Consider the following 23,340-nt stretch of genomic DNA (forward strand, 5'->3'; position numbering starts at 1 on the left):
CTCCTGTGCTGTAGTTTATACCCATTACCCTATTAGGGTGCAACTGGGAAGAGCCTGTCCCTTCCCTCTTGACAACCAGCCCTCAGGTATTTATTAAATCCACTCTCAGTCTTCTCTTCTCCAGACTAAACAGCCCCAGATCTCTCAGCCTTTCCTCATAGGGCACATGCTGCAGTCCCTTTAATCATCCTCATAATGACAGAAAATGGTAAAGAGCAAAAGGCTAAAAGGAGTGAGAGTGATTCCCTCTGAAAAGAAGAAAGGGTAGAGCCTTTTTTTGCCAAAATCTACCATACATACAGTTCTAATTGCTAGTGCCCCAAAAAGGCCTCTGGCAGAACAAGTATTTCTCATGTAAATTCCAGTAGCTACTCACAAGAGAAACTGCTTGCTAGGACTAGGAACACTTTTATTATTTATGGGAAAAATCAGTACCACAGAGAACCCATTTTAGGACTCAGTTCCAGGCTCAAGGGCAAATTAAAATACTTTTGCCACAACTGAGGTCAAGAAGTCTAAGGTCAGTTTGGCAGGTATGATCTTGTCTCAGTCACCCTTGAGTTTTTTTGCTGAGCATCTGGAGGAAGTGAGAAGATTTATGTTTTTAAACCCCATTGTTGAAAAGAGTCAAAGACTCTTGATATATTTACTGTTGCAGAGGCAGGCAGTACCAACATTCCAGCTGGTACTTACTGGTAAAACAGATCTCATCCTCCCCAAACTGTGTGTTCATATATCTACAAACATATGTCTGTGTGTGTATTTATACACACACACAATGCCAAGTCTCCTCCAGAACTAAAGATCAATTAGTTCTATGTAGAGGTGCCAACTCTTCTCTTCATTGCCCATGGCAGAGGGGTTGGAACTAGATGATCCTTGGGGTCCCTTCCAACCCTGACTGATACTATGCTACTGTGACCGTTTGAGGCTGTGCCTTTAAGAAAGGGACAGTGCTGGAACACTCTGGCTGAATGTTTTAGTATCAAAATGAAAACATGATATTCTAAATGCATTTCATTGGTAGAATGCAACTTAAAGTTTTAGTGCAGTTGGAATTTTCCTCAGTTCCTCTCTGTTCTCCCTTTCCAGCCTGTCTGCTTCTGAGCAACTAGCCGGAGTTTTGACCTTGAATACCAGATGAGCACTAATCCTGCATGCGCTTGGAGGCCTAGTAAGAATTCTCTTTCTTTATAACTGCCTTTTCTTTCTCTAACCCTTTTTGGGAAAAAAGGGAGGTAGGGGGAGAGAGGGGGGTACAGGAGGGGACAGAGGAGGGAATTTTGTTCCTGTATTTTTCTTTGCTGCATATTTCTATATATATTGTCAATACTGTATATATTGTGTATATACAACCTGCATTCCATATTGCTCGTAAATATAGCATATTTACATTGCTTCTCCGACTGGGCTAGCTGTGGTTTCTTTCTTTCGTGGGGGAGGGAAAGCTGGGCCTTCTCTCAACCCATCACAGATACTATGATACTTTTCCCTCCCCTTTTCAGGCAATTTCAAGACAGTACAACACAAAGTCTCCTAGACTCTTGTTGTCTAAGAAAACTCGCAAAGCTTAGCAAAACCCAAAAAAGATGCTTTATTGAAAACAGTATTGTGCTTAATGCTTTGTCATTTCAAATTCCATTTCAACCTGTTGTTCTCAGTGACAGTGTTACAAAATTATCAACTTTCTTTTAAAAAAATACAGAAAATCACCATAGCAAAATAGTAGCTTCATCCAAGAATAATGCACAGCAGGCTCGAGGATAGAAATCAGACATTTGAAAATGTACTTCTTCACATACAGTGGTGCACTGTATACAGAACACAACAAGCTGACATCTGAGAGTTACTCATCCCTTCAGCCAATCCACATTATGACTTCCAAAAGAAAGGCAGTCAATGTTTAGTGTTTCGAAACAGTAACACAGCTACAACTAAACCAGAACCCATGGTTCACTAAGGGATCATGTGTCCCAGCTCCAAAACAATGAAATGCTTAAGTCCACTGATCTCCACACCAGGTTAAACCACAACAGTAAACAGAGAACTGAAAGCATGTCTGACTATGTTTCACTGCCCATCAGCTGAGTTCTTTCTTCATTATTATCAGGATTTTGCAGGACGGAACTGGAACTGCTAGCACAAGGAAAAGGCGAGGAGGGAAGAAATAAGATTAACGTTCTCTAAGCATTTCTATGCAGTACCATTACAGAGAAAAAGCCCCACATTACACAGAAGCTGAAATCCAGCTTTTCATGCATCAGTACCCCCAAGATGTGCTCCACAGGGCTGCTTTAAATCCCTTGGCCTTATTGAACCTCCTCAGGTTTACACAGGCACACTTCTCAAGGTTATCCAGGTCCCTCTGGATGGCAACCCATCCCTCTGGTGTGTCAACTGCACTACTCAGCTTAGTGTCATCTGAAAATCTACAGAGAGTGAATGCAATCCTACTGCCTGTGTTGTTATGAATATATTAAACAGTACTGGTCTCATTACAGACCCTTGAGGGACATCACTTGTCCCTGATCTCCATCCAGACATTGAGTCATTGATCACTGATCTCTGGATGTGACCATACAGCCAATTCCAGCTTACAGACAGTCTCCTGGAAGAACCATCAGTAAGGTTTGCCTGTTAATGCCACACTCCTGTTGCTTATATAGCACAGGCATCACCTGCCCATGTCATGATTCATTATCAGGTTGGTGGTAAGAAAAGCATAGAAGCACAGGATCTTGCTCTATAAGGCTGCAAGCAAAATAAAGAGTATGTATCTCAGCATACCTCCTCCTTGTTGCCTCAATGATATAGAATATTCCAGTTGCAAGGCCCTTTGAGGAAACAGTAAGTTACAATTGTAATAAAACCACCTTACACAATAGCTCATAGTTAAAATAGATATAAAAAGCAAAACATGTGCAATTACTCACACTTAACAGTGGCCATACTCCCTGGATGGCTGAGGCCCATTCAAAACCCAGCTTTTCATTTAGAAATCCTCCAAGAGTGGGACCTGCCAATGCCCTGCAACAAAGCAAAATGAGGAGTTGGTATCCCAAACAAAAAAGACAGTATCATATTCTAAGATAATTTTTATTGCATTTTGTGACCTCACTTCATAGATTCTCTTTCCTTTGTCAACAAAGATTGTCTTACACAGACATAACTTTCCTATAATCCACAGTACTAGTTCTGCGTCTGCCATGGCCCCACTGATCATGTACAGTTACCTTCTGTCCTGTTTTCAGCTAGAATAAAGTTAATATTCTTCCTAGCAGCTGATTCTGGATTTAGGAGGAGAATGATGATAACACACTGATGTTTTAGTCGTTGCTAAGCAGTGTTTACACTAAGTCAAGGACTGATCAGTTTCTCATACTGCCCTGCCAGCAGAGGCACAAGGAGCTGGGAGGGGACACAGAAAGGAAAGCTGACCCAAACAAGCTGAAGGAGTATTCCATACCATATGAAGTTATGTCCAGTCTATAAACTGGAGGGAGTTGGCTGGGGAACACTGAAGCCTGGTGATTGTCTGGGAATCAATCAGCAGGTGATGAGTAATTGTACTGTGTGTCTCTTGTTCTTGTGTACTATGATTATTTTCCTTTTCTTTTCTGTCCTATTTAACTACTTTAATCTCAATCCAGATTTTCTCCCCCATCCTACTTGGGGTGAGAAATTGAGCAAAATCTATAGTGCATTATCACTGGCAGGGGTTAAACCACAACACTTCCTCAGCTGGGAAATAGGATTCACTTCAGAAAGCTGCACACAGTCTTTTCTGTATGTGGAATGGCTTAGAGGCTCCTCTAAGGACCGTGTTCTAACAGGGCATCTACACTGATCAATTCTATTCTAAAAGAAATTTAAGCTCATCCCTCAAAATATAAAGCTTCCAAACTTCAAGACAAAAGACTGGTGGACACAGGCAGGTGGGGAGGCACATTGTGACAGATGCAGCCACTGCAAAGCTGAGCAGTAACTAACCTGCCCCTTCATGCCTAAGAATGCCATGAGAGGCAATGCAGCTGCTGTGATCTTACGAAAGGTCTCACATGATGTATTCTCTTGCTACAGAAAGGACATAGCTGTGTAAAACTAGAAAGACTTCCTGAAAGCAAGTGACAGCCTAAAATTGTGGGTTGGTAACTTTATGCTACCTGTATCTGTACTGAATCCTATGCCAAACAAACAGGACATCTAGGACTTCAGCTACTTAGGGAAAAAAAACATACCTTTGAAACCCATCAGCAGCCACAGAGGACTACAAAGGCAAAAAAAACAAATACACATTCCTGGAAGTGACTGTCAGCAGGGCAACTCCGTCACTTCTCACCTAGAGACTAATCTGAAGGGTCAGACAGTAACAGCTTTCAGTAGCACCTTTCACTCATTTCTGTGATGAGCACTGGGTCATAAACATAGTAACACACAGAATCATAGAATAGTAGGGGTCTGAAGGGACTTCTAGAAATCAGAGTCCAACCCCCTGCCAGGGCAGGTTCACCTAAAGAAGGTCACACATGAATACACCCAGGCAGGCTCTGAATGTCTCCAGAGATGGAGACTCCACCTCTGGGCAGCCTGTTCCATGGCTCCATCACCCTTAAAGAAGTTCCTCCTCAAGTTTAGATGGAACTTCCTATGTTCAAGCTTGTACCCATTACCCCTTCTCCTGTCACACTGTTAAGCTATGCAAACATCAACCTTAAACAATGGCTGTGGCTGAAAGAAGAGATAATTCTACCTCTGAACTATCCCAGACAAAAGAAGGAAATGGGGAAAATGAAAAAGGGAGAACAGAATTAATCATGAGCAGATACCTTCTAGCTTGCCCCACAAAGGTGGAGCAAAACAAAGGGTTTTGTAAAAAAAATAGGATTCACCTCTCTCTATATTAAGCATTATTTCAGTGACAACGAAACAACCACACAAAGTGCACACTTAATCACTGCAGCTTTTTTATAGGCAAGGCAATACGTTTCAAGGAAGAGTTCAGAGTCCATTCCCTTTGTCATGTAAAAAGCTTTACTATGTCCACCAGATGCCTGTTCAGCATGAACCTTGAATCAAGGTCACCACAATGACTGCAATTCAAGGTTGTAACGCAGGAGGCTTTCATGTGGCAATAGCAGAGAACAACCAAATTACAGCTTACTAAACAGTGACTGTATACCTACCCAAGGGACCACATGGCATTGAAAAGCCCAGATGTCAGTCCCAGCACACTTAGACCTTCTTCAAATCCATTTTCGCTGCAGAAAGACAGACCAGTTACAGTAGTACACCACATTGTTGTGTCCCATTCTATAGCATTCAACTAGAGAGGGCTTTTTCCCTTCCTTTTAATTTACACAGAACATAAATAGTTAAGCATAAACACACAGTGGAATCATGCCCAACCACTTCTTCTTTGCTGACTCTCTGAAGAATTGCAGTGCTACTCCATCTCTGATGCCTTCTGAGTAAGATTCCTAGTATCACACCATTGCTCATTCCCCATGCTTTGTACAGCAAGTGTAACACAGTGGCAGGTGGCTTTTAAGAAGGAAAGGCCTTTATTCCAAGAGGACTGTACTAATGAATAAAGACCCTTCCAGATCATTACTGCCAAGTCACATCACAGGCCTTGTACTCTGAGCAAGTATGAATCTTGTAGGTGCAGCTGTTAAAGCCAATGCAGTCTTAAGATCCAGAGAAAATTGCTTCCTATTAATTGTTACTAGATGATGAGACAATTCCACACACAGGTCACCCCATGCTACAAGACCCAACATATGATAGACTTCAGTGTGTTCACAGTACTGAGGTACACATGTACAAAATTATACTGGGAAAGAGTGTCCAGTTAGAAAAAGAAAATGAGACAAGAGAGTAGTGGAATAGTTTTGACTGTTACTTGTTGCTTCTGTTTAAAAACAAACAAAACCCAAACAAACCAACCAAGCAACCAAAAAACAGGGAAAAAAGCCAAACCAAAAAAATCCACTTGATATCGAGCCCTGAAAATTAGCTGCCATTTCCTACTGTCAGTAACATGAAAGATGAGTGGGATTGAGTTACTTACTATGCACATTGCAGTATCTCTGGAAACACTGGGATAGCACACATGCCAAGGGAAAAGCCAATCAAAACCAGCACTAGCACAAATATCCACAGCTGACTGGAAAAAATACAAATAAAAAAGAAATCATTTAAGTTAGTGTCTGAAGACTCTTTTTAAGTAAGGGCTTTGATGACAACCATTACATATCAGCTCTCCATGACTAACTGGAAAACTAGGTTTCTTGAAGCCAGAACACTACATTAATTGAAATCAAGACTTGAAAAAATTCAGTTCTATGCTTAAAAAAAAAATCAAGACTTTTTAAGGTAATTTTTAAATCATGTGCTCAAATAAAGTATTTTCTTATCAAATGCAGTTCACTTTAAGAGGAGCACATGGAGAAGAGGTAGAAAGACTAGCTTAACTGAGTGATACAGATGTCCAAGTTCCAGGCAGGCTTGGTTTATTACACAAGTCAAGGATGTGCAGCTAAAATACATTATAACCAAATAAACTTAGTTAAAGTAAAGAATGTTGAAGATTTTACTGATTTGTTTTTCCTCACTAGCTCCAATGTATACTCTCACCAGGTTCAAATTAGAATAGAATAGAATAGAATAGAATAGAATTGAATAGAATAGAATAGACCAGACCAGACCAGATCAGGTTGGAAAAGACCTTTGAGATCATCGAGTCCAACCTATCATCCAACACTATCTAATCAACTAAACCATGGCACCAAGCACCCCATCCAGTCTCCTCTTAAACACCTCCAGTGATGGTGACTCCATCACCTCCCTGAGCAGTCCATTCCAATGGCCAATCACTCTTTCTATGAAGAACTTCTTCCTAGCATCCAGCCTAATCCTCCCCTGGCACAGCTTGAGACTGTGTCCTCTTGTTCTGGTGCTGATTGCCTGGGAGAAGAGACCAACCCCCACCTGGCTACAACCTCCCTTCAGGTAGCTGTCCACAGCAATAAGGTCTCCTCTGAGGATCCTCTTCTCCAGGAAATTGATGGCCTTCTTTAAAAGTTCAAAGTCTAGGAGAAAGGAACTGACCAGCTCTGTGCATTGGCAAGACCTAGGACAAAAGGACTGTACAGCTCTGCAAGTATTGCAGTGTTATGCTGTGAATTAACTTGAGAATACAGCAATGCAGTGTTCAGGTGCAATAGATACTGTTTTTATTTACTGAACTGAAAGCAAAGATATATTTAGGCATTTTCCTTTATAGACTATATATATGGAGAAGAAAAAAAGCAAAACTGCTGCACAGCCATGAAAATAAAACCCACAGTTAAGAAACATTAATGAAGTAAAGAAAATTTTAAAATAGACAGAAAATAATTTTGCTTTGCTGCATTGGAAATGCCATAGAGTTGGGAAGAAAGGAAAACAAGCAGCAGCATTCTTCCCACTATACACATTAAAATGAGCAATCAGTAGCAGCAAAAAGCAAAAGGAAAAGGATCTGTTTGGCAAAGTTGAAAGATCTCAGTGTTCAGATGCATCTACTGCCCTACATTCGTAGTCTCATGTTAGAAGTTAATAAAACCAAACCTGTTTGGTGGTAATTATAGACTCATGGACAAGTGGTGATGATGGCTATCACAAAAGCATCACATTAAGGGGACAGGCTAAAGGACAGGCAGTTCTGTACCTTTCAATATGCAGTACAGGAGCAGGTCCTAACATGAAGTAGCACACTGCTGTCATTAAGCCTCCAGACACCAGCAGCCACTTTCTGAGGTACTGTGAAAGAAAAGGAAAATATATGTTAACTTAAAGATACTAATTTGCAATGTAACTATTCTGACTTTCCAAATATCCTTCCTCTAAATCTTCATCTCCTAAAAAAGTACAGCTCCTGTAAAGACCATTACTGCAAACTGGGAATCAGAAGTGGCAGAGAAACTGTGAACACCATCAAGAAACAACGAATTCATGTTTCCTTGCCATCAGTGCAATCATTAGCAGCAGTTGCTTAATACAGAAATTTCTGCAGGACACTGAGTGAGACTGCTTTTCTGTCCACTTTAGGTCTTGCTCTTCCTTAGTCCAAAAAATATCATGTTTAATATTAGTGTCAGGAAAAAGTTGTTAGAAAACTGCCACTGTCCTTCACACACAGCATTCAGAATATAGACTTCCTTGATCAATCAGCAAGGACTGTCATCTGGGCAGTTTTAGAAAGAGACTTTAACAGTGATATACCTATGATGTAGTTAAGAGTTAGAGAACCTAAGTGTGCTGATCTCTTCAAGTGTACTATCCAAAGTAGATGGTTAATACTTAAACTGACAAAATGACGTATGGTCAAAAGTACAGATAATTGGGATATGTATTTTCACACTCTCCATTCCATATTGGCTGGAAATAGTATCATAGTATCATAGTATCAATCAGGGTTGGAAGGGACCACAAGGATCATCTAGTTCCAACATCCCTGCCATGGGCAGGGACACCCCACACTAGATCAGGCTGGCCAGAGCCTCATCCATCCTGGGCTTAAATACCTCCAGGAATGGGTCCTCAACCACCTTCCTGGACAACCCATTCCAGGGCTTCACCACTGTCATGGGGAAGAACCTCCTCCTCACATCCAGCCTGAATCTCCCCACCTCCAGCTTCATTCCATTCCCCCTAGTCCTATCACTACCTGAGATCCTAAGAAGTCCCTCCCCAGCCTTCCTGTAGGCCCCCTTCAGATACTGGAAGGCCACAATTAGGTCACCTCGGAGCCTTCTCTTCTCCAGACTGAACAGCCCCAACTCCTTCAGTCTGTCCTCATAGGAGAGGTGCTCCAGCCCTCTGATCATCCTCGTGGCCCTTCTCTGGACACCTTCCAGCACCTCCACATCCCTCTTGTAATAGGGGCTCCAGAACTGGACACAGTACTCCAGGTGGGGTCTCACCAGAGCTGAGTAGAGGGGGAGAATCACCTCCCTCGACCTGCTGGCCACACTTCTCCTGATGCAGCCCAGGATCTGATTGGCTTTGCGGGCTGCAAGTGCACACTGAGAGCTCATGTTGAGCTTCGTGTCCACCAGCACCCCCAAGTCTCTCTCCTCAGGGCTGCGTTCCAGCCAGTCACTGCCCAGCCTGGATTTGTGCCTGGGATTGCCTCGACCCAGATGCAAGACCCTGCACTTGCTCTTGTTGAACCTCATGAGGTTGGCTTGTGCCCACCTCTCCAGCCTGTCAAGGTCCCTCTGGATGGCCTCCCTTCCCTCCAGTGTGTCTGCTGCACCACACAGTTTGGTGTCATCAGCAAACCTGCTGAGGGTGCACTCAATGCCACTGTCCATGTCACCCACAAAGATAGATCATGATTAGTCCTCTAGAAAAGATCAACACATTTCAACTACAGAATACTTGTCCAACATCCTTTCCTATTTTGGACATCCTTGTATCCTTGTATATTGCAAAAGAAACCTTCAAGTTGGCGATACTCAGTGCACATGCAAGACAGATGAATCTGTCCTTAAAGACAGAACCCTTTACAGGACAAGGTCTAAATCCATCACTTCAATGTGGGAAGTTCTCAGGTTTTAGTAAGTGCAGAGAGTACCTTATTAACCCTGTAAAAACAGCCAGGTAGTACTTACTGGCCTTTTGTCACTTAGGAGTCCGAGGAGGGGAGAAGACAAAGAGTATGAGAGAGCTAAACCGAGGAACACCAAGCCCACATAACCAGCTGGGAGTTTGAACTACAGAAAGGAAAACAAAACAAAAACAAACACAGAACAACAAACCTTATATGGTACACTCATTTAAGGACAATCCAGTAATTATTTTAGGTCAAAACACTGAAATGCAGGATACCATAGATAGGAACCACTAGTATGAGTTGCAGTTCCCTTCCCTTTTCATTTCTAAATATGAAGTGGAAACATGTGACAAGTGTACTCAACAACTAAATAATCAAAGGGCAAACACTATGCTCTGTCGCCACACCCAGGGCTCTAACACTAATACCTGGTACATTTGAAACAGACACTTCAGACACTGAAACGGATATAAACTGAGACTTTAACTCTCCTAGCTCAGAAAGAGCATAAATATTGTAGTCATTCACTGCTAATCAGTGCACTGTAGAAGTGAATAGGGCTACAAAACAGAATTCTGGCTTTGGATGATTTTAGAGAAAGAGTAAGAGGCTTTTTCAAACAGCCCAAGGTCTATGCTTTCCTAATGCAGAGTCACATTTTTGTACTGAAACAAAATGTGTAATGAAAAAGCGTAACAATCTCTCGAGTGTTTCAACTACCAGTTAGAAGGTATTCCATGATATTTTTTGTGGTATGGACTATATAAATATTCACTGTTTACTTGCCATTTGCAAGCACATTAATTTAGTAGTTAGAATACCTGCTAAGAAGGCTACTTGCTGTGAAAGGGCTGTATCTGTTAGCACAGATCAAGAGAAAGCAGAAGAGCCACATCAGTGTGCAATGCTCTACAGTGGAATAATTACAGGTCCCTCCCGGGTGGTGCTGAACTACATCCACATGGCCACTCATGGAAGAGGTTAGCACCAAGTCTCCTCCACAGTGGATAAGTGCTCTAAATACTGGACTAGACAGATGAAAAGTAAGAGCACAACCATTTGTGAAATGCTATTCCCAGGAAAAGTTAAAAAAAAACCCACAAAAAGCATTTCTTAATTTCACATGGGAACAGAATCCAAAACTGGTTACTTCAAATTCATTACCTTAATTTGATTTATTTAGTTACCCTATGATACTGAAGTAGGAAATAAAGAAGCAAATAGTAAACTAGCCATTTAAATAAACCTTTTGCCTTTTTAATGAGTGAAGAAGTCAGCTAGTAGGCTACGGAGTTGCAATCAGTGTAATATTGGCATTGGCCTAAAAGAAGTCAAGACCTGCAACATCATGTCCCTGATAAGGTTCACAACAAGAGATATAAATAACATTCAGTGACTGTTGCAAGTTTTTCAGTTACAAAACCAGCTGCTATATCCTTGTCAGAGGAGGCACTATGCAGTTATAAGCCAATTATGGGATACAAGCTCATTTTTGAAGGCCTTACATTTCCTCCAAAGTACCAAGGCCCAGCAGCAGCAGGTGGTGTCAATGGAAACTGATTTATCACTACTGTGGAAATCATACTATTAACAGGTAAAGCAGTGTAGTTGGGTAAGGCATAATTTTGTTTAGGACCCTTAAACTGCGTTTATAACCAGTTATTTACTATTCAACAAGTCACAGTTTCCTGAATGTTAACAGGACTTACCGTCTTTAGGATAAACAGAGATACTGTGGGATCCAAAAAGCCCAAGCATGTACTTAAAGAAAATATAGTAAGACAGAGTACCACAATTTTTGGCAGAAGAATGAGCTTCCAGAAGGACTCCTTACTAGAGACTGAATCTGTTTTGAGAGAAGAGAGGGAAGGGAGAAATCGCATTATTTTCAGCAGCATAAGCTTATGATTGCCCTTCTTGCTTCAGAAAATAGATCAGTAGTTTTACCTTCTATCTAGTCCTATTCTTCCTGTTATCTAACAAATGGAAGTTAATAGCAGACTATTACACACTATATTATTTTTATATTAAAACACCAAATTTGGACATGCTGGAACATGTCCAGAGAAGGGCCATGAGGATGATCAGAGGGCTGCAGTATCTATTCTATGAGGACAGACTGAAAGAGTTGGGGCTGTTCGGTCTGGAAAAGAGAAGGCTCCGAGGTGACCTAATTGTGGCCTTCCAGTATCTGAAGGGGGCCTACAGGAAGGCTGGGGAGGGAATTCTCAGGATCTCAGGTAGTGATAGGATAGGAATGAAGCTGGAGGTGGGGAGATTCAGGCTGGATGTGAGGAGGAAGTTCTTCACCATGAGTGGTGAAACCCTGGAATGGGTTGTCCAGGGAGGTGGTTAAGGCCCCGTCCCTGGAGGTGTTTAAGAGCAGGCTGGATGAGGCTCTGGCCAGGCTGATCTAGTGTGGGGTGTCCCTGCCCATGGCAGGGGGGTTGGAACTAGATGATCCTTGTGGTCCTTTCCAACCATGACTGATACTATGACACTATGAAATTTGATAGGTGAAGAGAAGCATACTATTTAGATTCCAACACAGCCAATCCCCAGCTTGAAAAGAAGAAAAAGCATATACTGTTCAAATTATGTGAAAATACAGCTTCTTCTCCACTAGCCCTTATACAATGAAAGTCTCATGGCCACATCTCAACTTAAACCAACATGCATGAAACATTCACATCCAGCTGGCGGCCAGTCACCAGTGGCGTCCCCCAGGGATCAGTGCTGGGCCCTGTCCTCTTCAACATATTCATCGATGATCTGGATGAAGGGGTAGAGTCAGTCATCAGCAAGTTTGCAGATGACACAAAGTTAGGGGCAGATGTTAGTCAGTTAGAGGGTAGAAAGGCTCTGCAGAGGGACCTCGACCGACTGGACAGATGGGCAGAGTCCAATGGGATGGCATTCAACAAGTCCAAGTGCCGAGTGCTGCACTTTGGCCACGGCAACCCCATGCAGAGCTACAGGCTGGGGTCAGAGTGGCTGGAGAGCTGCCAAACAGAGAGGGACCTGGGGGTGCTGATCGACAGCCACCTGAATATGAGCCAGCAGTGTGCCCAGGTGCCCAGGAGGGCCAATGGCATCCTGGCCTGCATTAGGAATAGTGTGGCCAGCAGGAGCAGGGAGGTCATTGTGCCCCTGTACTCTGCACTGGTTAGGCTGCACCTTGAGTACTGTGTCCAGTTCTGGGCCCTTCAGTTTAAGAAGGACATTGAAACACTTGAACATGTCCAGAGAAGGGCAACAAGGCTGGTGAGAGGCCTTGAACACAAGCCCTATGAGGAGCGGCTGAGAGAGCTGGGATTGTTTAGCCTGGAGAAGAGGAGGCTCAGGGGTGACCTCATTGCCCTCTACAACTACCTGAAGGGTGGTTGTAGCCAGGAAGGGGTTGGCCTCTTCTCCCAGGCAACCAGCACCAGAACAAGGGGACACAGTCTCAAGCTGTGCCAGGGGAGGTTTAGACTCGAGGTGAGGAGGAAGTTCTTCACCGAGCGAGTCGTATGTTATTGGAATATGCTGCCCAGGGAGGTGGTTGAGTCATCGACCCTGGAGGCGTTCAAGAGGAGACTGGACGTGGCACTTGGTGCCATGGTCTAGTCATGAGGTCTGTGTTGATAGGTTGGACTCGATGATCCTCGAGGTCCTTTCCAACCTAAGTGATACTGTGATACTGTGATATTCTAAACAAATTCATGTCCAAACAAAGAACCGTGTTTTGGAAGTAAACTACTAAGACTGCCATTTATCAATTAAGATCTGTCCAAATTTTTAAGCAGCTAGTCATTTGGGTCTCCAACATGTTCATTTCATAGTCCATACAGGAAGCTTCTTTCTGATGTCGTGGTTCGGGTTTCTAAAGCAGGCTCCCTTCCTGGTGCTGTTGGTATTTTAATAGTTGAATGCAGTCTCAAAGCATACAGAGAACTAAAAGTTCAATCATTTGCGCCCACAAGCTCAGAGCTAACATTTGTTGTAGTTTTGAACTGGCTAGTCATATTTTTGGGTCACAACAACCCCAAGCAACGCTACAGGCTTGGGGAAGTGTGGCTGGAAAGCTGTCTGGCAGAAAGGGACCTGGGGGTTTTAATTGACAAGGAACTGAATATAAGCTAGCAGCGTGCTCAGGTGGCCAAGAAACCAATGGCACCCTGGCCTGTCTTAGAAATGCTGTGTCCAGCAGGAGTAGGGTGATGACTGTCCTTTTGTACTTGGCTCTGGTGAGGCCACACCTTGAGTATTGTGTCCAGTTTTGAGCACCTCAATACAAGAGAGATGTGGAGTGCTGGAGCCAGTATACAGGATGGCAATGAAGCTCAGGAAGGGCCTGGGGAATAAATCTTACAAAGAGCAACTGAAGGAGCTGGGGCTGTTTAGTTTGAAGAAGAGAAGGCTTGGGGAAAGACTTCATTGCTGTCTACAACTACCTGAGAAAGGACATGTGGAGAGGCTGGTGCTGGTCTCTTCTTACAGGTAGTCAGTGATAGAACCAAGAGGGAATGGCCTCAAGCTACAACTGGGTAGGTTTAGACTGGGCATAAGGAAAGAGTGGTCAGGCATTGGAATGTGCTGCCCAGGCAGATGGTTGAGACACCAGCCCTGGATGTGTTTAAAGGTTGTTTGGAGCTGGTGCTTGGGGATATGGTTTAGGGGGTGAACTTTGTTCAGCAGGGTCATCAGTTGGACTTGATGATCCTGAGGGTCTTTTCCAACCTGGTTGTTTCTGTGATTCTGTGATTCTGACTCCATACAATTTCAGAGCTCGGGGAAGTAGGGGACTAGCAACAGCAGAACATGGTTAACGACTGAGTTTCTTCTGACAGCCAACGCACATAAAGTTAGTTTCCAAGCTTTTCATATTCAGAAGGAAAAAATACTTGAAAAGAATGTTTTAAATTGCTAGGTTTTATTCTAGAAAAGACTAACAGAACTGTAAACTAGAAATTATGATCTTGCACAAAGACTTATCTTAAAAAGTTAACTTTATGTCCTGGCAGGACCATCTGAAAGTCTAATCAGATAGTACAAATAAATCCTTTTTGCTCTTGCAATAATTATGGGCTTTCTCCTCATTACCTTTTGAATGTGTTAAGTCTCAAGCTGTGCCAGGGGAGGTTTAGGCTGGAGGTTAGGAAGAAGTTCTACACAAAGAGAGTGATTGCCCATTGGAATAGGCTGCCCGAGGAGGTGGTGGAGTCGCCATCACTGGAGGTGTTCAGGAGGAGACTTGATGGGGTGCTTGGTGCCATGGTTTAGTTGATTAGGTGGTGTTGGATGATAGGTTGGATGCAATGATCTTCCAACCTGGTCTATTCTATTCTATTCTAAGTTCTCTTGTTTTGGACAAAACCTACTCCCTGCTTTTCTTCAACTAGCTGCAACATCAAGCTGATGCACAGAAGACACAAGCAATATTTTACAAGCCCTAAGCTAAAGGGACAAAAAACCCAACAAATTTAGCTCAGTTCACTTCCACACAGAGTTGGATACATCCCAGGCCATCTGCTTAAATTGATTTTACTTTGCATTAAACAGGCAGAGGTTGGTCTCTTCTCCCAGGCAGCCAGCACCAGAACAAGAGGACACAGTCTCAGGCTGCGCCAGGGGAAGTTCAGGCTGGAGGTAAGGAGGAAGTTTTACACAGAGAGAGTGATTGCCCATTGGAATGGGCTGCCTGGGGAGGTGGTGGAGTCGCCGTCACTGGAGGTGTTCAGGAGGAGACTTGACAGGGTGCTTGGTTACATGGGTTAGTTGATTGGGTGGTGTTGGGTGATAGGTTGGACGTGATGATCTTGAAGGTCTCTTCCAGCCTGGTTTATTCTATTCTATTCTATTCTAAAACATGGGCCTGACCAAGTTAATTAAGCCAGAGCTTTGCCCTCTGAGTTTTATCACATTTCAGAAACTGGCACTTTTAGAAAACATAGGTACATACATCACAAAGTAAGGCAAATTAAAAAGACAAAAAAGGCTGCTTACCATATTGTGGTAATATGCACATATTGACAGGCACCAGAACCAGCACTACACATCCCAGTGTAATAAAAGGGACCTCATAACCAAACGATTGGTACAAAAAGCCACCTAATGGTGGGCCCAGCACTAGTCCAAGTCCTGTAAAAATTTCAAGGCTACCCTAAAGAATGGGAAAGCAAGCAAAAAAAAAAATCAAAAAACCAAACAAAAAATCCACCAATCAAGAAAATGCTGAGAAACTCCAGTATAACAGTAAAAGCAATAGATTTTTTTCTGAGGAGCAGCACAACATAATCAAACTAGTGGAAAGTGCAACTGCATCACTAAATGGTGTAATAGTTAAGCAGAAATCTTCATCAAGTGGGATAGCAAAAGGAATTTTGCAGCTGTCTCTGTGATTCAAATCAAATCCTTTGCTTCACTATGGGGAAAGCACCTGTACTGCAGTGTTAGCCGCTCTGCTGTCACCTAACACATCCCTGTCCTGAGGCAAAACATATTGTCTGCAGATGGAAAGACCAATATTTAAGGGAAATCTGGCTTCTGACAACACTCTGTCTAGATCTTAAATAATGGTAAGGTAGCTACCATGCCACTGCTGTGTGGCATTTCCAACTGTGGTCCTTATCACTACATAGTTTTCAGCCATGCATCATGTTTATTGGGCTGCTACCCAAAGTTAAATTTAAGTCTAAGATAGATAAAAGGACTTAGATAAGTTAAAGTTACTTTAGGTACCTCTTTAAACTGCACTTTTAAAATCTGCAAACATGAAACCTTAACCTCATTGACTGGATAAATCAAATCAAGACTAGTGAATGAATTAATCATTTACTATTTTGTTTTAAAGCAACCCACCTGGATTCTTACTACACACATGGAAGTAGTCCTTAACAACCATATTAGTATTTTAAGAGTCTGATGTCAGTGGAAGAGATAACTACTGCCATCAATGCTCTGCTGTCTTTAAAACATAAGTCATACATACTGCTTACTTTATATCTAATTGGAGTTATGCTAAGGTCTAAATTTGTTCTAAGATTGCAATACCAGACTACAAACAAACATTATGTGATGATTCCAAATATGCCTGTACACAGGACAGTAGATTTTCTCCTCCTGATTCTAAGCTGCCTCGTGGAAGGTGCTCAGCTGTAACACTGCTTTTTTGCACTTACCAGGACAGTAGCTATATTGTTGGGAAATGCCTTTGTGAGGATTGAAAATGATGCTGTCATTGCTGCAGCAAAACCCAGCGCATCCATTGATCTTACTAAAAAGCACAAACCAATGAACATTGGTCCACTTGGCACCTTGTCCAGCATTCTAAGTAATAAAAAAAAACAACCAACAAACAAAAAAGCCAACAAACACAGAAAAAAAAACCAACAAGCAAACAAAAAGACAGTAAATGGCTATCTCTCTGAATGCAATGAGTAATCTACTAAAGGTTCTAGAGCATCATTTCATGGTCATTAAAGGACACAGCTACAAGGCACTCAATGTATTACATTAAGACATCTTTTATGAATCACACTGAAGTCATTCAAAGTCTACCAAACTATTTCTGCCAGCTTTCTCCTTTTCTCCTTTCTTTGGTGATGGAAAGAGCATGAAAAGCCTAACCTGTGGAAAAACTGCAGTGCCATTCTCTGTTATATTTTATAAGTTTTCCAGGCAACCGTGAAAGCAGTCTGACACGATGTGTTACAACTACCTAATAGGAGAGTCCTTTATTGTCAATAAAACTTTTATTTTGCTAAAATGAGTGCCTTAGCCTCTCCACCTGCCAAGCAAATGTTCTCATTTGCTCTCAATATTATAAAGATTAAAATATTGTGCATAAATCATTTACTATTGCTGCACTTGGACAGACTTCTTGCTGCTCAGCAATTATGATAGCTATTTAAGCAGGTGGAATCTCTCTTCTTTGCTTTCAAAGTAAACAGGCCTTGAAATCTACTAAAAGGGAGAAGCATTCATTCTTTACAAGGGGTAGATAAGTAGCAAAGATGCAGTAAGTTAGGTGACATAAGCCAACAGTCAAACAATACCTATGAGTTTCCAGTTTTGTTTTGAATATATCTTTTCACATGAAAATGGTTAGAAGACAAATGTAACAAACCAAGAAGACTTACTCACCCAAACAGAATGGTCACACATCCTGAAACAAACATCCCTGACACAAACATGAATTTTGCTCCAATTTCTGTTAGCTGTAAATTAAATACCATTTTTATACATTATTATTTCAAGCACAGATCAAAAAAAATCTTTCAAAGTAAGTTACTGTTCAGAAATCAAACATTCTGGGCACTTCATAGAGGATTCAACTAAGAGATCTGGAGACACTGCTCTTGTCAGTGTGCCTTCATTCAATACTGAACCTAAAAATACTCTAAACAGTTAAGTGACTTAACCCAGTTTTCGGAACAGTAAGACAGTGATGCAGTTAACCACTTCACAGTTACAGCTTCTGCGGTGCAGTTTTCAGCAGCATTCCTCATAGCAAACAAACAGAACATAATGCATTCTGCCTCCAGCACCATCAGCTGGAATCAGCAATACCAGCCACACACATGGCTCCACGGAAGCTGATCTTAAAACAAATTTATCTAAACCTTTAAGAGACCAAAACTTTGTCAGAAGCAGCACTGTAGCTTCAGGCTTCCATACTCATTAGTAGGGAAAGATGCCCACCTTCCTTCATCTCAGACTCCCATCACCAGAGTGAAGTACAATGAAAGGCAAGCCATAAAGTTAACTCACTCCCATAACAAATCTTCTGAGCTTCTAATTCTATGCTGTAACCTCCCCTAAGAACAGTAGATATTTCAGAACCTTTCCTTGTTCAGGCCTGGACAAAGTCCCAGCCTTTCAGTCATTACTACTAAATCCACATTTTGGCAAGTTTCACTGAAACCCTGTCTGTTGATGCTCACTTTATCTGTCCGCAGCAAGGACGGCATGCCCACTTTCCACTGCAAAGTACTTGGTGAGGGTTTTGCCACAGTTGAATGTCATCACAGGCACCAAGATTGGATTTACCAATGGCACCAGTATGACACCTTGGTAAGCTACTTCACCACCAGAGAAAAAAAGAAAAAATCATTCCCCGTGAAGCCAAAGGAACTGCTTGGCCAAAGAAAGTGAATACTGTGAAATTACAGCAGCTCCAGCTTCAGGTATGATCCTAAGCAGCCCTTGCCAAAAATGCATAGGCAATGGTGCTCCAACATATAAACAAACCATTATATAAATTTATTAGTAATTTCTCCAGAATGAGAAAAATTCAGAATCTGGGGGAAAACTGAATTTGCAAGACCTGGAGACATGTGTCTCCCAATGCTGCATAAGGAAGTGAAAAGGGAAAGTGTTAAGCAGCAAAATCATAGCAGAAGGAAATGTTAAGAAAAAAGGTAACATACCAGGAAAGAAGGGACACACCTAACTAAAGGGAAAAAAATTCTTAAGAATGGCACCAAAGGCAAACATTATATAAATGAGTGAAATAAATAAAACAGCAGGTAAGGGGGAAGGAAATAAAAGAGGAGAACTGATGAGCAGATTAGTCTGAAGCAAATGGAACAGTTAACCAGAGAAATAACACAGTTGTGTGTCTGCCACCCTTATGCTACCCTCAAGACCTGCAGAAGAGTACACTTTAAATTGTACTGGCGAGACTTCGATCAGATTCAGACTGACTGACCAGGCTCCAGTTACTGCAGGCAGAACCTGGCACACTGCTACTGAATAGAGATCTCTTTTCTTAACCTCAGAGAACAATCGTCATATACCAGCCTGTTAAAACTTCAACTGTACTTACATAATTTCCCAGGATTAAAGATGACAAGAAATTGACCAAGGCAAAACACCCAAAAATCATGCCAACAACGGTGTTACTTGCACCTTTTTTTTCTGCCTGCAAAATAGATCACAACAGTATAAAGTATAAACAGTCCTGAGATGATTAACATTTGCGTTGTACATATTTTTTTTCTCTATCAGAGCAGTTACAAAGCAAATTACTTTCTCCAAGGCAGTTTAGGCCTTGCAAGGAATAGCACAGCAATTTAATGACACGTTGCACTTCTACTTAAGTTACACAGAATAAAGGGAAATGCAACATTCATTCCTCAGTGAATGGAGCTATGTTTGCTGAACAGGTGATCACACCATACAGGAGGCTTCAACTGGTGTGTAACAGAGCTACCTACAAAGCTTTGATCTTTCACATGGTGAGAGAGCAGTGAACAGATATGTTACCTTTACTAAACCACACCTCCCTGTAACAAGCACCAGGCAATTTTTTTACTTATCCAACTGGCAAAACAAACTTACCTTGCTATGAGCAGTACATATGAGTATTTAGAGAGAAAATAATCTTATCATTTTTTATTGCTTGAAAACAACCTGATCATGAGAGAAATGGACTTTTGCTGCACAGGCACCTTGACCCTTTTTTTTTTTCATCTTATATTTAATAACATTGTATTTGCTCAATGTAAGCAGAGATTTTTTTTTTTTCCCCTCCAGTTGCCAGGTCAGGAAAGTGAAGAGCAAATGGAAGGCCCAACATGATGTAACAGAAAGGTAGCTTATAAATAAAAAGTCATTGAGTAGCTAAGGCACTAAAATGAAAGTCAGGATATGGGCAGAGCTTTGGCCTCAGCTCTACTACCAAAGTGCTATGCAACACTGGGAAAAAAAAAACATTTCACTCCATTAAAGCATCTGTTTTAATTTTTATCTCACATCATTAGCTTACTGTGTTCTCTGAAGGCATGAAGATTAAATTAGTCTATGGACAGCATCCAAGTTACTATTATACATACTTTATTTTAGCCAGCATCAGGCCATGACTATGATTTCCACAACTGAGAAGTCTAGCTTCAGAGCTTACAGCCAACCAACGATAAAGGTCCCACAGTGTTCAAAATTCTTTTAAAAGTTTCAACGTGAAAAAAATAATAAATAAAATTAAAGAGTAGCTGGACTAGTTTTTTTACCTCTGTAGGGAAAAAGGGTCCCAGGATTGAATAGCATATCATTGAACTGAAATTTATAGAAGCTGTTGCAACCATTGTATACAACTGTTCTCTGGTAAGCCTTCTTGATTCCACCTCACTGGGTGCTTCTGGCGTGCGGTCTTCTTAAAATACAAAGACAAACAAGAAAAATAAAAGAAAGGAGGGCGGGGGAAGTAGTATTGTAAACTTAGAGAGGGCGAGGATACTGAAATCGGGTTCGAAAACTTCTATCCTCCCGTCTCTGGGGAACTAACCCATGCTGCGCTACCTCTTTCCCTCATGTCGGTGCACACACTTGCAGGGGTAGCCGCCCCTCAGCCCGCCCGAAAGCTCAAGAGCTTCTGCAAGGGCTCCTGCAGGGGCTTCCCCGCCGCGCCCGGACAGCCCCGATGCGCCGTGCTGCGGAACTCACTCCCAGGGAGAAACCCGCCCCCATTCCCTGCACGCCCGCTCCCTTTCGTGGCTGCAGGCTCCGGCGCTACGGAGCGGCCCGGCAAGCGCCAGCCTCGCCGCAGCTGACAAGACTCCGGCACAACAACTGGCCCCCAGCCCCGGTTGTGCCGCCTTGTCGCCGGCGGAGAAAAGCGCGAAGCCCCAGCCGTCTACCTAGGGACTGCTCGCTCCCTGCGCTGTCCGCCGTCCGGCTGCCCATGGTAAAGGAGCGCAGAGTTCGCAGATGCCGGCGCAGTGCGGCGCTTCTCGCCGCCCCGTCCACCAGCGGCTGCGAACTGTCACCGTAGCGGGGCCGACACCACACCGGCTGCCACTACTGAGCATGCTCAGGCCGCAGGGGTGTCCTGCCGCGCCCCACTGCGCCTTGGCCGCTGATAGTGGCTGAACTGCGGCGGGTCTGGTCTCGGGCTGCCAGCCGGAGAGGAAGAGCGGTGAGGGCGGCGGCAGGCACCAGCCCTGGACGGTCTGACAGTAACCTGCCGGGGTACGCTGCGCACTTGGCTCAAGGGAGCCGCTCACAGGGGCTGGTGGAATATGGAATTGTAGCCTGTGCTGTACGGCGGCTTCCACGGGTACAGGTAAGGACCACCGAGGAGCCGTCTGGACATTAGAAAGATGTTTCTGACAAGCACAATACACATTATAGAAAAGCCTCGCAATGCAAGTGTGAATCTGAACTGTCTTAAAACAGGAGCTCAAAGAGTCTGAGTATGTTACTGTGACTGCTAGTGACTGGGGGAGCTGGGGTCAGGAACTCAAGAGGTACATCCAACTTCAAACAGCTAAAGGACGTTTGAATGGTAAAGGAGGCATTGGCTCCAGACACATTGCTACAGCTGGCTAACCCAACTGTGCTTCCTGGACACAACCCTGTTGGCCCAGCTTCACTCACCAAATTCCTGACCAGCACTCAACTGTAGGACTGCTGATTTGCCATGCAGTCATCTGTTCTCAAAAGAGCTGCAACATCTGTTCCATACACGATGGCTTCATAGGACTAGCACACCGAGCAAGATCACAGCCCCTAGCAAGGAATCATAAAGGAGTAACAGAAGTGAACAGAGTTGTTCACAAGAATCAATAGCTATAAACTGATCAGGAGTAATTTCAGACGGGCACAAATTCCTATCTGGAAGGGAGGAAAGGAGGAAAGTGAGGAAGAAGATGAGGCATGAGCTGAGGACCTCTTCAAAATTTAATAAATGACAGATCACATATTGTTTGAAGGGGAAAATACAGTTATTATTTCTTCAAAGCACCATTTTAACTAGGCCCTCAGTGTTCCATCTAGTCACCATCTTTAATGCTAAGATGCATAATCAGGACATTTCACAGTATCACCAAGGTTGGAAGAGACCACAAAGATCATCCAGTCCAACCTGTCACCACAGACCTCACTACTAGACCATGGCACCAAGTTGGAAAAGACCTCAGAGATCAAGTCCAACCTATCACCCAACACCTCATGACTAAATAAACCATGGCTGTAAGTGCCACATCCAATCCTTTTCTGAACACCTCCAGGGACAGTGACTCCACCACCTCCCTGGGCAGCACATTCCAATGGCAAATTACTCTTTCTGTGAAGAACTTTCTCCTCACCTTGAGCCTCAACTTCCCCTGGTACAGCTTGAGACTGTGTCCTCTTGTTCTGGTGCTGGTTGCCTGGGAGAAGAGACCAACACCCATCTGGCTACAACCTCCTTTCAAGTAGCTGTAGAGAGCAATAAGGTCTCCTCTCAGCCTCATCTTCTCCAGACTGAACAACCCTAGCTCCCACAGCCATTCCTCATAGTGTTACCAAAAATGGCAAGTAAACTCCCCAACACTAATTTTAGTTATGGTCAGGCACACTGGGGATCACTCTGCCCAAGTGAGCACTTGATTGAGCATCTTAGAGAATATATATATCAGCATTCTATGCATATTCACTAAATTTCCAGGAATTGACTACACATTAATCAACTTTTCAGAACTCATGCTAATATATGCAAATGTATCTCCTGCAGGCACACTCCCATCCTCTGATGAATTTTGGGAAAGGGTCTTCAAGAAGAGTCCCCCTGACTTCCTCCCCCTCTGATGCTCCAATTTTCTTTGTCACTGTTCACTAGTTGACCCCAAGGTTCATGCATGCTCAGAGGTGTGGACTCATTAGTAAGTCTTAATTGTTTAGAAGCTTTCTTCTCTTTAATTACACTGCTGACTTCACAATTCATTACCTTTCCTTCCAGGGTTCATCATCTCTTTATATGAGACCTACAAAGATGG

The 23,340-nt window shown here is 42.9% G+C and overlaps 1 protein-coding gene across 3 annotated transcripts; it reads right to left on the reverse strand.

The window, feature by feature from the left end:
• Positions 1 to 1,570: 1,570 nt before the first annotated feature.
• On the reverse strand, positions 1,571 to 21,361 carry SLC18B1 (solute carrier family 18 member B1). 3 transcript variants are annotated; one of them, XM_068147274.1, is made up of 14 exons: positions 21,223 to 21,361; positions 20,596 to 20,735; positions 19,413 to 19,508; positions 17,729 to 17,802; positions 16,765 to 16,912; positions 15,590 to 15,746; positions 11,311 to 11,447; positions 9,660 to 9,761; positions 7,712 to 7,803; positions 6,071 to 6,166; positions 5,184 to 5,258; positions 2,934 to 3,027; positions 2,788 to 2,834; positions 1,571 to 2,136 (listed from the first exon to the last, which is right to left on the reverse strand). In XM_068147274.1, the coding sequence occupies exons 1-14, from the start codon at positions 21,266 to 21,268 to the stop codon at positions 2,064 to 2,066; spliced, it is 1,377 nt and encodes a 458-aa protein (XP_068003375.1). In that variant the 5' UTR covers positions 21,269 to 21,361; the 3' UTR covers positions 1,571 to 2,063. The 3 variants fall into 3 exon arrangements, with proteins under 3 accessions (XP_068003375.1, XP_068003384.1, XP_068003366.1); XM_068147283.1 differs by having other exon boundaries at positions 1,571 to 2,133; positions 20,596 to 20,738; XM_068147265.1 differs by having other exon boundaries at positions 20,596 to 20,738.
• Positions 21,362 to 23,340: the final 1,979 nt, after the last annotated feature.

The sequence above is a fragment of the Melanerpes formicivorus genome, unplaced genomic scaffold (assembly GCF_026170545.1).
Source record: "Melanerpes formicivorus ecotype bairdi unplaced genomic scaffold, bMelFor1.0.p_v2 SCAF_2, whole genome shotgun sequence".
Lineage (NCBI taxonomy): Eukaryota > Metazoa > Chordata > Aves > Piciformes > Picidae > Melanerpes > Melanerpes formicivorus.

What these genes read in the sequence shown, in the direction of transcription:
- SLC18B1 (XM_068147265.1), bottom strand. Translation starts at nt 21,268, where the DNA reads ATGGGCAGCCGGACGGCGGACAGCGCAGGGAGCGAGCAGTCCCTAG. An exon ending in AGGGAGCGAGCAGTCCCTAG is followed by an intron (nt 20,739 to 21,222) that starts GTAGACGGCTGG and finishes TTGTATTTTAAG; the next exon opens with AAGACCGCACGCCAGAAGCA. An exon ending in CCTGTACTGCATATTGAAAG is followed by an intron (nt 6,167 to 7,711) that starts GTACAGAACTGC and finishes TATTTTTTCCAG; the next exon opens with TCAGCTGTGGATATTTGTGC.